The sequence below is a fragment of the Rhinoderma darwinii genome, chromosome 10, assembly GCF_050947455.1.
Source record: "Rhinoderma darwinii isolate aRhiDar2 chromosome 10, aRhiDar2.hap1, whole genome shotgun sequence".
In the NCBI taxonomy this organism is placed as follows: Eukaryota; Metazoa; Chordata; class Amphibia; order Anura; family Rhinodermatidae; genus Rhinoderma; species Rhinoderma darwinii.
Genome location: NC_134696.1, coordinates 44,575,785 through 44,588,231, shown reverse-complemented (window position 1 = coordinate 44,588,231; position 12,447 = coordinate 44,575,785). Strand labels below are relative to the sequence as shown.

General features: G+C 38.1%; 1 protein-coding gene across 1 annotated transcript; it reads left to right on the top strand.

Moving 5' to 3' along the window:
* The first annotated feature begins 1,468 nt into the window (after nt 1-1,468).
* LOC142662005 (uncharacterized) lies at nt 1,469-5,380 on the top strand. Its single transcript, XM_075839804.1, has 4 exons — nt 1,469-1,566; nt 1,682-1,778; nt 2,777-2,903; nt 3,724-5,380. The coding sequence occupies exons 2-4, from the start codon at nt 1,736-1,738 to the stop codon at nt 4,649-4,651; spliced, it is 1,098 nt and encodes a 365-aa protein (XP_075695919.1). The 5' UTR covers nt 1,469-1,566; nt 1,682-1,735; the 3' UTR covers nt 4,652-5,380.
* The last annotated feature ends 7,067 nt before the right edge of the window (nt 5,381-12,447 follow it).

Below are 12,447 nucleotides of genomic sequence, written 5' to 3'. Positions count from 1 at the left end.
ATGTGTTAGTATAAGACAGCACATAGCGATCTAAAAGGATCCCTATGCGCTAACTCATGAATGAAGAGGATTGTATGACGCTGATTGGTCGGCGTCATACACTCCTCTGTACAACGCCCACTTGGTCTAAAGTAAAAACACGCCCACTTGGGCATTAAGCAGCTCATTAGCATAAATCTAAAATCGCTAATAAAGTGGTGAAAACCTACATTATAGCGCCGTAGGAGATAGGGCACTTATAATGTGGTGACAGAGCCTCTTTAAGGGGTTGAAGAAATAGAAATGTTTGTTATCGGATTCAGGTTTTGTTTATATTATACCATTACAATAGTGGGTATAGACAACTCGTAAATCATTCATGCCTCATCTCTCTTGTGCTTTTCTGTGGAAGAAAGAGACCGGAAAGCATGCGAGCAGGACCATGAGACATATGATTGGCACATACAACCTGCTCTAAATTTATCATTGTTGTCACTATGACAGATATATCAGGATGCTGCCGATTGTTCTGTTCCCTATTTTCGAAAACTGGAGAAGAAAACAGCTTGTCCCCATGCCACCAATGGCAATGGCCATTGTCAAATGGACAAGGCCTGAAGTCTTAATTTAGATGACTTTTCCATATGTCCTTTTAGGGTCTATTGATTGAGATCATGGTCGGGGTTCTTTGCTTGGGTAACCCTTCTATGTTCCCCAGCAGAAAGTCGCTAATAGGAATGTGTGCCATGTAATCCTACATTTTCCCTGCAGAGCAGCCAGAGGTTTACCCAGTTTCTGATCAGCGTCATTCTGAGAAGGGGTTATCTAGTTGTATTACAGGGCTAAATCAAGACTAGTTATATCAGATATTATCATTATACTTATACCATGAAGTCATCAAATCAAAGTTCCATTATTGTGATAAATAGAAAGGGTTAAAAATTGGTTAAATATTCCTGTGTCGACCAGCTAAGATCTAGCCCTTACAGAGATTCGCTTAGTTCCAGGGATTGTTGATTTACCACATATTCTTGAAAATGCGAAATGAAGGTCAAAATGTGATTCTATGTATTTTGGTAGAACAAAATGTACAAGTTTAAGTTTTTTTGTTGTTATCTGAACCATTCTCTTGGTAAACAGTAAAGAAGATTCGGACTGACTGTGAACATAAATTGACATTACATTTTGCTCAAAGGAGATTGGCCTGAATTGTACCAGTTGTTATTGTGAATGTACCGAGATGTGACACGGAATAACCTTTAACTCATAGACAAAGAGCTTTTGTGATGGTTGTTACTTGTTATTTTTCTGTCAGCAACTGAGCAGTTTTTGAACAAAAACCAAATAATGCGCCCCCTCCCCCTCATCCATCATCACGACTATGACTCAGTGTCCAGGATTTACTGATCTAATCAAACTTCCAGCATCACTCTAAAAACAAGGACACGTCAGGAATTCCACGTTGTAAAGCTGATCTAAAGTCCAGAACACTGCCTTGAAGCACCGCCACAATATAGGGAGATAGTCTAATATAAAGGGCAGCTTGTAGTTTCAACACCTCATCATCATCAAACTCCAGAAGATCAGGTAAGGAGACCGGACAATAGAAGGGACAGCAAATATGGAAGGGGATTGAGTGGCATTAATTGTATATCTTAACAAAACCCGCTCAGTTCTCCTAACGATAACTTTTATTTGACAGATTTATAACTCTGCGGATCGAACAACTTGTTTTTGACCCATCCAGTGACTCAACATGTTGGTGAGAGTAGCATTGCTCGCTCTGGTCTTGTGCACAGGTCAGTATTGGTTGTGTTGTTCTAGATGATCTGTAGCTGTCTAATGAAAGAACAAGAATATTTGAGTGTCCTCGACAATATACAAAATTGAAAGCTACGTATGTCACTTAATGCTGCCCATTGGTAGCCATATAAATTCTCATATAAGTTTAATTAACATTCATAATGTTCTACTCACATCTCACTTTATCTCTACCTTATTATAAATATTATCATACGGTTTGTAATTATTTTTAATGTTTTTTTGTTTTTTTCTAAGTTAATTAGTACATCATTCTCCAGCTATTTCCTATGTCACTTCTGTTAGACAGGTATCATGCCATACGGCAAAAGACTCAAAATCTGTACTGTTGCTTATGCTGTGCAATTTGTGAGGTCGCTAATACACGCTAGTCAGATATCTGAAGAAACTAAAATGAAATGGAAAAAAGAACACGGCGCCACATAGTGCAAAGTAAAAGCCAGGTAGAACAAAGGACCACGATAGATGTGACAATTACGCTCACCTTGTGTAGTGGACACCAATAGGTGTCATAAAGGCATGGAAAGCTGCAGCCAGGTCCAAAACACAGCCGGTTCGGTGTTGAAACGCGTAGCCTGTTTGACAATAAAATCCTTTATCTAGATGTTTGCCTAAGTCTTCATATTGCTCACTTCCATATAGCAGCGCCGGTGGTCCCAATTTTTCTACGTTAATCATCCCCAGATATCTGAAGAGGAAGAGATTTTGGTGGTAGATGGATGGCAGGAAATAAGCATTATAATTGCTATAGAATTTTGTTTTGCAGGAATTTTTTTTAGAATATTCAAATAATTTGTATAAAAAAAATGATTATGCTTTACCAGCAGAATAACTAAAAATCCTATAGGGCTATGTATGCTCACTGCACATAGTTATGCTCCCACAAAAACTGACACACTGAAAGTAAAAAAAAAAAAAAAGGCCATTACTTTGCCTTGAGGTCTCTTTCTAATAGTCTTATATTTTTTATTCTTAGGATCCCAGGCTGATATCAGCTCTGACCAAATAACCAATGATTTCTGGAATTACTTGACCCAGATGACCAGTGGTACGAAGGATAAAGTGGAGCAGATACAGCAGTCGGACATCAGCAAACAGCTAAAGTAAGTGGGCAGTGTGGCCGCTTGCCTAATGGGTATGAATTAAAGTTATTAGAGTATTAGGAAACACTATTAAAGGGGTTGTCTCATGAAGGCAACCCCTTTTACAATTGAAGACAGCTTGGCAATGGGGGATCGTGTGCCCGGCCCTACATGTAGTATGACATGCCGGCCATTCAAATAAATAGCCGATCATGTAATAAATGGACAGTCTGGGTCCACTAGCTCTAATAGAGCATATGGACAGGGATTGTCTTAGATCTACCCTTCCTTACAGACTTTTATGATGAAAAAGAGGATTGGATCCTGGTACAGAGGAGAGGGAATGTTTCAAAACATACAGGAGAGCAGATCCCCCGAACGTGATGTACCAGAAGCCAAACCATAAACACAGTTGTTATTTTCAACCTATAACATCTATCTGGCTATCTATCTATCTATCTATCTATCTATCTATCTATCTATCTATCTATCTTAGTAAAGCCCATGTCATACTTTAAATTTGCACTGGGCAAAACTATAGATTACGTTCAAATATAGTTATTGGATACTGTAGATATAAAAATCGTTCTTATGTATGACTATTATCCAATTCATGCCCTTTTAAAAATATTTAAAAAAAATTGTGGATTTCTACATATAAGTGTAGTTTCCTTTATTTTTTTTCGATTTTCAAATTTTGATAAGGACAACAGATCTGGAAAAGTCAAACACTAAGAATGTTACCCAGTCTCAAGATGTCATACATGCCCATCTAATGGGTACATTGCTACTACTAATGTTGATCTTTTTGTAGTCACTAAATCCTTTTCTTCCTTTACAGTGTTCTTATTGAAGAAAACCTGAAGAGTGTAAATCTTTATGCAGGAGAACTACAGCAACAGCTTATTCCCTTTGCAAAGCAGATACATGAGCAACTAACTCAGGATTCAGAAAAGTTGAGGGAACAAATAAGAAAGGAATTGGAGACGTTGAAGGTCAAGTTGTCTCCATATGCAGATGAGGTGCACAAACAACTGAGCAGGAATGTAGAGGAGCTTCAGATAAAACTTGCACCATATGCAGAGCAGCTACGAACCCAGCTGGATAAAAACACCCAGATGATAAGCGAGCAGCTAAAATCTGTAACCAAGGACCTAGAAGCCAAGATCAGAGATAATGCAGACCGCGTACAGACATCACTGACTCCATATTCCCAAGAGCTCAAGGCTACAATAGACGACAATGTGGATCAGCTGAGAAAGCAAATTAAACCCATCACTGAAAAAGTCAAAGATAATGTTGATCAACAACTGCAAGAGCTATATAAAAGCCTGACCCCCTATGCAGAAGATGTGCAAGATGAGTTGCGCAAGCAGATTAAGACCATGGACTTTCAGATGAGGAAGAATGTTGAGCAGATGGAAAGCAAGATCTTGGAGTTCACTGGGCAACTGAAAGAACAACTCTACCCCTATGCCGATGACCTAAGAAGCAAGCTAAATGGAGATGTGACAAATGTCAAGCAGACATTGGAGCCATACCTTACTGAGATGAACCAGAAGATGGACCAAAAAGTAGAGGAGTTTAAAGACACAATGAGCCCTTATGTTGATGCCCTCAACAAAGCACTTGTGCAGAGAGTGGAAGACATGAAGAAGAAGTTGGGAGAATACACTGTGAGTGTACAGGATCAAGCGGAGTATTTAGAGAAAGATGTTCGAGACAAGATCCAAGATTTCATCAATAAAGGCGTTTCGACGGAAAACTAGATTTTTAATACATTGACTTTATGCGGGAAGAACGACATCACGCAAAATAACAACAACCAATTGGACATGGACTTTCAAAACTGACTTAACAATGCAGCGTAAAGCTATAACATTCGGTCTTTACATGTTGTACAAAAAGCCTGTAGTGGTGACTAGTTGACATAATTCTTCACTCATATTGTATTTTTTGTCTTGTGTCTTGTGCATATAAAATGCATAGACTCACTTTAGCTTTTTCTGAAGCACAACAACTAGTATAATAGTAAAGGTAGAAAGGTCCACGGCATAGAATTTTCATTTATTGTTACGGAAAAACAGGTAAAAGCAGTAAGGCTTGAGCTCCACATCTATACTGCTCTTACCTGTTTTGCCGCAATAATAAATGAAAATTCCACTGAATGGTGAGTGCCGTGGACCTTTCTACCTTTACTATTGTACCTATACTTATCTCATCCTACCACTGAGCACCGCCTGTTGTGGATCTAATTGAATCCATTTAGACTCATGTGGTCGTTTGATTGCTGAGACTCATAGTGCTTCATAGTGATCTTTTTCTTATCTTGGACATTTACAACAACCAGTATGTTTCCTATATTTTACTAACAATGTTGGAATGTGTTGTCTTCTATGGTAGTGTGCGATATTATTTTCTATTTTATCTCAAACTGTTTAATCTCAGCACTTTTAGTTTTACTTCTGTAAAATAAAATGCAACAGAGCAATGCACAATGTGTTGTGTTATGAATGATTCTGAAATAATAGTTTAATTTACTGACATCTTGCCACAATATCCATAGATGAGCAAAACTAATTTTTTTTTGATAATATCTAGAGCCTTAACCCATTCCCGTATAATAAAAACTTTGTGGTAAGCAGGTCATTCCCGCTAACCACTCTTCTATCACGACACAGTGATGTGCAAGCCATAGTTAGGGAGTGTCGGCGGTTATATACTTTAGGGTTATTTTACATTCCATGGTCAATAGCGATCTTTGCACATAAGGGTTTTGACAGGGGAGGGGCTTACTAAATGGTAAACAGAGTAGGAAAAAATCCCCAAAAACAATAGTGAAATTGCTATTTTTTCAGTCTCCGACCCCCCAATTATTTTTATAAAAGCCCAAATATGGTGCCATTAAAAACAAAAAGTCCTGCAGAAAAACAAGCCCTCATGACGCTACATCGATGGGAAAAAAAAGTTATGACTCTCAGAGTGTAGCAATGCAAAAAAAAAAAAAAAAAATGGATGCTTTCTAAATTGACCATGTCCTTAAGTGGCAAAAGTGAATGTCCACCTCTAAAAACAATTTACCAGTTTACGTATAAAGGGGCTTTAAAGAGGCGTTTATGGCATATCCACAGAACTAAAGTGTATTTTGAAAATTTGTCAGCTGGGAATCGGTGAACATGCGTCACCAGACCCCCATTCTACCGATAGGTTAAGGTTCCAGTCATTTATGGCATATCCTGTAGATATGAAATAAATGGCCAACATGGAAATACCCTTTTAATTATCTTATACTGATCATGAGTTACATATTTTATTATTATTTTTCACAAGTGAGGTCACAATTCTAAAGGCTTCAGAGCTGAAATGTCCCAGTATTACTTTTTCACACGATAAGGAGAAGATTTAATACAGTGTAAACTTAGTCAAGGAAGTCAGAAGATACGCCAAATTTATTATAGTGGCACATGTTTTAGGATAAATTTGACGCGTTTAATTAGACATTTTAGAAACTTTTCCTTATAACCCCTCTTGGTTGGCTTAGTTGACGCCAGTGTTTTGCAGCAAAATTGTGGCACACGGGGGTGCATTTTTTTTCTTATTCAAAGTTTTTATTGAGTTTCAATACACAAAGTTACAAGACATAGTGGAGGGAAGGCCTCCACACAATAAACAGACGAACAACAAACAAGGTCAAGGACCAAAGCAAAAAACAACAAAAACAAAGATCAAAAATGTGCATCACAACTCCATACAAAGGACATTGTTCAGTATATGTCAGCAGCATGAATGAGCCAAGAAACAAAACATCAGAACATACATTGAGGCCACTGAATTCAAGCGGAGAAGGAGAGGCACATTACCCTAGACAGGGAAAGAGAAAGAATAGAAAAAGGCCCCAAGAGAGGGAGGAATAGAGGGGAGGGAAAAGGACATGGGGATCCTGGATTCCTGTTCCGGGGCTTTATGAGTGAAAACAGCAGCGAGCCAGCACCACAGTACACTTCACAGGGGCATAGGCCGACTCAGGTTACCGCCGTGAGGTAAGAAGAGGAAGAAAGGAACACTATCCATGGAGACCATGTAGACGTGTATTTTACCACAGCTGCCGGGGAGTGAGCCACCAGGTGTTCCATTCGCTGTATCAAGGCAACCTCCCGAAACCACTCATCTAATGTTGGGGGTATTGCCGTTTTCCACGGAGGTGCATTTTAAGCCACATCCCTTTCTGTTAAACCCCACCTTATCCGTTAAGCCGTGTCTAAAACAATTAATAAATATGGTGCACATCATGTATGCCAGAATACTGGCTCAATTTGAATAGTAAATCTCCTCCAATATCTACACTGAACACTGTGTTGAATGACAACAAGAGGTTACTACAGCCCTGCACTGTAATACAAGCTGTAATATATGTGACGTATGCCACTGTATGGCATCGGTCAGAGGTATACGTTAACCATTTCCTGCACCTTTACGTAACTGCACGTCAAGGTGAGCAGTAACTTTGCGCACCTTGACGTGCATTTAGGTCTGTACTTTAACAGTTAACAGTTAACCCGCTGCGCGGTGCTACACCGCAGCGGCGGTTAACTGTGCAGGGTGTCTACCCTGCATTCCCTGTTGCCGATCAGCGGCCCATCGCCGCTGATTTCGGAAGTTACCTGGGAGAACCCGATTAATATTTGTTTTCAGTGGCACAAACTGGGCCCAACATATTGTGCACTAAAATGGCATATCAGTGGAAAATTTTCATTTTCATTCCGCACCATCCACTGCGCATTAACCACTTTGCGCACCACAACTTAATAGCACGTCGTGGTGCGAGGGTGATGTATGGAGCGGGCTCACACTCTGAGCCTGTGCCATACGCTGCGTGTGTCAGCTGTATATTACAGCTGACACCCGAGACTAACGGACAGGAACAGCGATCGCGCTGATACAGGAGCCTGTAAAAATTACAATATACTGCAATACATTAGTATTGCAGTGTATTGTACCAGCGATCTAATGATCTCTGGTTCAAGTCCCCTAGGGGGACTAATAAAATGTGTAAAAAAAAAAAGTAAATAAAGTTATTAGTGAAAAAATGTCTAAAAGAAAACCCTTTTCCCATTTTTTCGCTAAAGTAATGTCAAAAATAAAAAAAATACACAAAATTGGTATCACTGCTCCTGTAAAAGCCTGAACTATTACAATATACCATTATTTAACTCGCATGGTGAACGCCGTAAATAATAAAGAATTTAAAATGTTTTTTGGTCACCTTGGCTCCAACATTTTTTTAATAAAAAGTGCTCAAAAAGTCGTACGTACCAAAAAATGGTACCAATGAAAACTACAGCTCGTCCCGCATAAAATAAGCCCTCACACCGCTCAATCGACCAAAAAATTAAAAAAAAGTTATGCCTTTCAGAATGTGGTGAAACAAAACAGTTTTTTTTTTAAATAAAAAATGTTTACTTTGTAAAAGTAGTCAAATATAAAAAAAAACTATATAAATTTGGTATCACCAAATTCACGGTGAAAGCAGTAAAAACAAAACTCAAAAAACTAAGGAGGAATAACAATTTTTTCCAATTTCAGCTGGCAAAGAATTTTATTTTCAGTATCCCTGTACATTAAATGGTACTTTAAATGGTGTAAATAGAAAATACAACTCCACCCGCAAGAAATAAGCCCTCACACCGCTCTATTGACGGAAAAATAAAAAAAGTTATGGCTCTTGGAAGGTGGGAAGTGAAAAACGAAAATAAAAAAGCAAGAAATGGATTAGTCCAGAAAGGGTTAATTCATTTCTAATAAAAAATACATTTATGACCACATGTGGGCTATTGCCGTACTCGGGAGAAATTGCTTTACAGATGTTGGGGTGCTTTTTCCTCCTTTGTGAAAATGAAAAAATGCAACATTTTAGTGAAAATAATGTTGATATTCATTTTCATGGCCTAATTCTAATAAATTCTGCAAAAGACTTGTGGGGCCTAAATGCTCACTATACCCCTAGATAGATTCCTTAAGGGGTGTACTTTCCCAAATGGGGTCACTTTGGGGGCTTTCCCCTGTTTTGGTCCCTCAGGGGATTTGCAAATACGACATGACACCCGAAAACCATTTCAGCTAAATTTGAGCTCCAAAAGCCAAATAGAGCTCCTTCCCTTCTAAGCCCTGCTGTGGGTCCAAACAGCAGTTTATTACCACATATGGATATTGCCGTAATCGGGAGAAATTGCTGGGGTGTTTTTTCTCCTATATGCCTTGTAAAAATTTAAAATTTCTACTTTTTTTTTTTTTTTAGAAGTATAGTAGATTTTCATCTTCACAGACGAATTCAAATACATTTAGCAAAAAAACTGTGGGGTCAAAATGCTAACTATGACCCTAGATAAATTCCTTGAGGGGTGTAGTTTCCAAAATGGGGTCACTTTTGGGGTGTTTCCACTGTTTTGGTTCCTCCAGTTCATTGCAAATGCGACATGGCACTGAAAACGATTCCAGCAAAATCAGCGCTCCAAAATCCAAATGACGCTCCTTCTCTTCTGAACCCTGCTGTTGGTCCAATCAGCGGTTTATTACCACATATGGGGTATTGCCGTAATCGGGATAAATAGCTTTACAAATGCTGGGGTGTTTTTTCTCCTTTATTCCTTGTAAAAATTAAAAATTTCTATGTTTTTTCAGAAAAAAGTTGATTTTCATCTTCACAGACTAAGGGCTTATTCAGACGAACGTGATATACTTCCGTGCAACACGCATGATTTTCACGCGCCTCGCACGGACCTATATTAGTCTATTGGCCCATGCAGACAGTCCGTGATTTTTACGCAGCGTGAGTCCGCTGTGTAAAACTCACGAAATGCCATATATTTGTGCGTTTTTCGCGCATCACGCACCCATTGAAGTCAATGGGTGCGTGAAAATCCACTTCCAGGGACGCGCGTGATTTGAGCAACAGCAGTCAAAAGTATGAATGAGAACAGAAAAGCACCACGTGCTTTTCTGTTTACAAACAGAGTGTTATGATGATGTCGACTGCGCGAAAAGCACGCAGCCGCGCACCATATGATCATGACACACATAGCTGTTAAGTGCCCTTTGCGCATGCAAAACGGCGCGTTTTTTGCGTGCGCAATACGCACGCGCTGGTGTGAATCCGGCCTAATTCAAATACATTTATCAAAAAAACTGTGAGGTCAAAAGCCTAACTATACCCCTAGATAAATTAATTGAGGGTGTAGTTTACAAAATGGGGTCACTTTTGTTTTTATTTTTTACTGTTTTGGCACCACAAGACCTCTTCAAACCTGACATGGTGCCTAAAATATATTTTAAAATAAAGGATGCCCCAAAATTCACTAGGTTCTCTTTTGCTTCTGAGGCCTGTGTTTCAGTGTATTACCACACTAGAGACACATGTGGGATATTTCTAAAAACTTCAGAATCTGGGCAATAAATATTGAGTTGCATTTCTCGTGTAAAACCTTCTGTGTTACAGAAAAAAACTGTATTACAAATGAATTTTGGCAAAAAAAAAAATGAAATTTGTAAATTTCCCCTCTACTTTGCTTTAATTCCTGAGAAACGGCTAAAGGGTTAAAACACTTTCTGAATGCTGTTTTGGATACTGTGAGGGGTGCAGTTTTAAAAATGGGGTGATTTATGGGGACTTCTTAATATATAAGGCCCTCAAAGCCACTTCAGAACTGAACTGGTCACTGAAAAATTAGCCCTTTGAAATTTTCTTGAAAATATAAGAAATTGCTGCTATAGTTCTAAGCCTTGTAACGTCCTGGAAAAATAAAAGAATGATCAAAAAACTATGCAAACATAAAGTACACATATGGGATATATGAAATAGTAACTATTTTGTGTAATATTACTGTCTGTCTTATAAGAAGATACATTTAAATTTAGAAAAATGCTAATTTTTGCAAATGTTCTCTAAATTTTGGTGTTTTTCACATATAAATATTCATTTGATTGACCAATTTTTTTTTTTACTAACATAAAGTACAATGTGTGGGAGTAGGGGGAAAATGTAAAAATGTGCATAATTGTATTTTCTTTATTCCTTACTTGTATGGAATTTTATATTGTATTGAATAAAAAAAATAAAAAATAAAAGTACAATGTGTCACGAGAAAACAATTTTAGAATCACTTGGATAGGTAAAAGCATTCTCAAGTTATTACTAAATAAGGTAACACGTCAGATTTGAAAAAATCGTCTTTGTCCTCAAGGCCAAAACAGGCTCAGTCCTGAAGAGGTTAAAGGCTATGTACACCTTTGAAAAAAAATATCCCTCGTAGGATGCGCCCTCAACTAAAACCTACTATGCATATGCAACATGAGGAATTTCGCTCTAAATATGAGCAATTATCCAATAGATATGCCCTTCTGTTAAATATGGATGTTCTACAAAGGGATCTTATCAAATTAAAAAACAAGGTACAAGAGTTGGAGAATACGCTGCAGACATTAATATCTATTGATGAATTTGGATTACACATGGATAAATTGCATGCCACATTGACCAAAGCAAGGTTGGAGACGGAAGATACCAAGAAGAGAACGTGGTATAGAGATCAACTTGATTATAAAACAGGCCAAGTCTATACATGGGATAACTCCAGTGAACGTATTTAGGGACCACCAAGAAGGGATCACAGAGCACGAGATTTAAATAAGAACTTAAACAGTTAAAGTCGACATCAGGAACAGGGTCAGAACCACTATTCAAATCAGGATGATTTTTTAGGAATCAGCAATATGGAAACTATAAAAGAAAGACCACTAGGAGAGCAAGACATAAAAGACATCGAGGAAGGAACAACCCATTCACAGAAACAACAGTGTCAATTAAGTCAGAAGACTATATACAACAGTCAAAAAAAGAACCCATTGAAACTGTGGTAAATATCTCCTCTCATACATTATCTGACTTTCAATTACAGCTTTTGGCTAGAGGCCTTACATTTTGTCTGAGCCAACGGATTGATTGGTTCCAGTTGGAACTTGATCTGTATAATTTTATCAGATCTATTATACTAAAGGTTTGGTTTAATTCTCAACCATGTGAAAACGTATTAGAGGTTGAGCCTAAAAATATCTGTTTAAAGAGTTTTGGTTTATTTAATAGGAGTAGTTTTTAACCTTCTATTATATCACACTCTATTGAGACATATATTGAATTGGTTAAAAAAGATTTGCTTGAATTACGAACGCAGACCCAGGATAATAGTTAGAGACATCCAAATATTACTACATCTGAGATGCTGGCACTTGATGAGTTGGTCCATAACCACAACCTCACTATAAAACCCGCTGATAAAGGGGGTGCGGTCGTGGTTGTGGACACTAATACATACATGTCTGAGGCATATAGACAATTGAGCGACACTTATGTATATAGATGACTAAATCATGATCCTAGATGGGATATAGAAAAGAGGATTAAAATGGTTTTGACTCAAGCCTTTGATGAGGGTGTTATTGATTCTGCATTACAAACTTTCCCTGTTATTGAACATCCAAATACTCCTTGCCTTTATTTGCTTCTCAAGATACA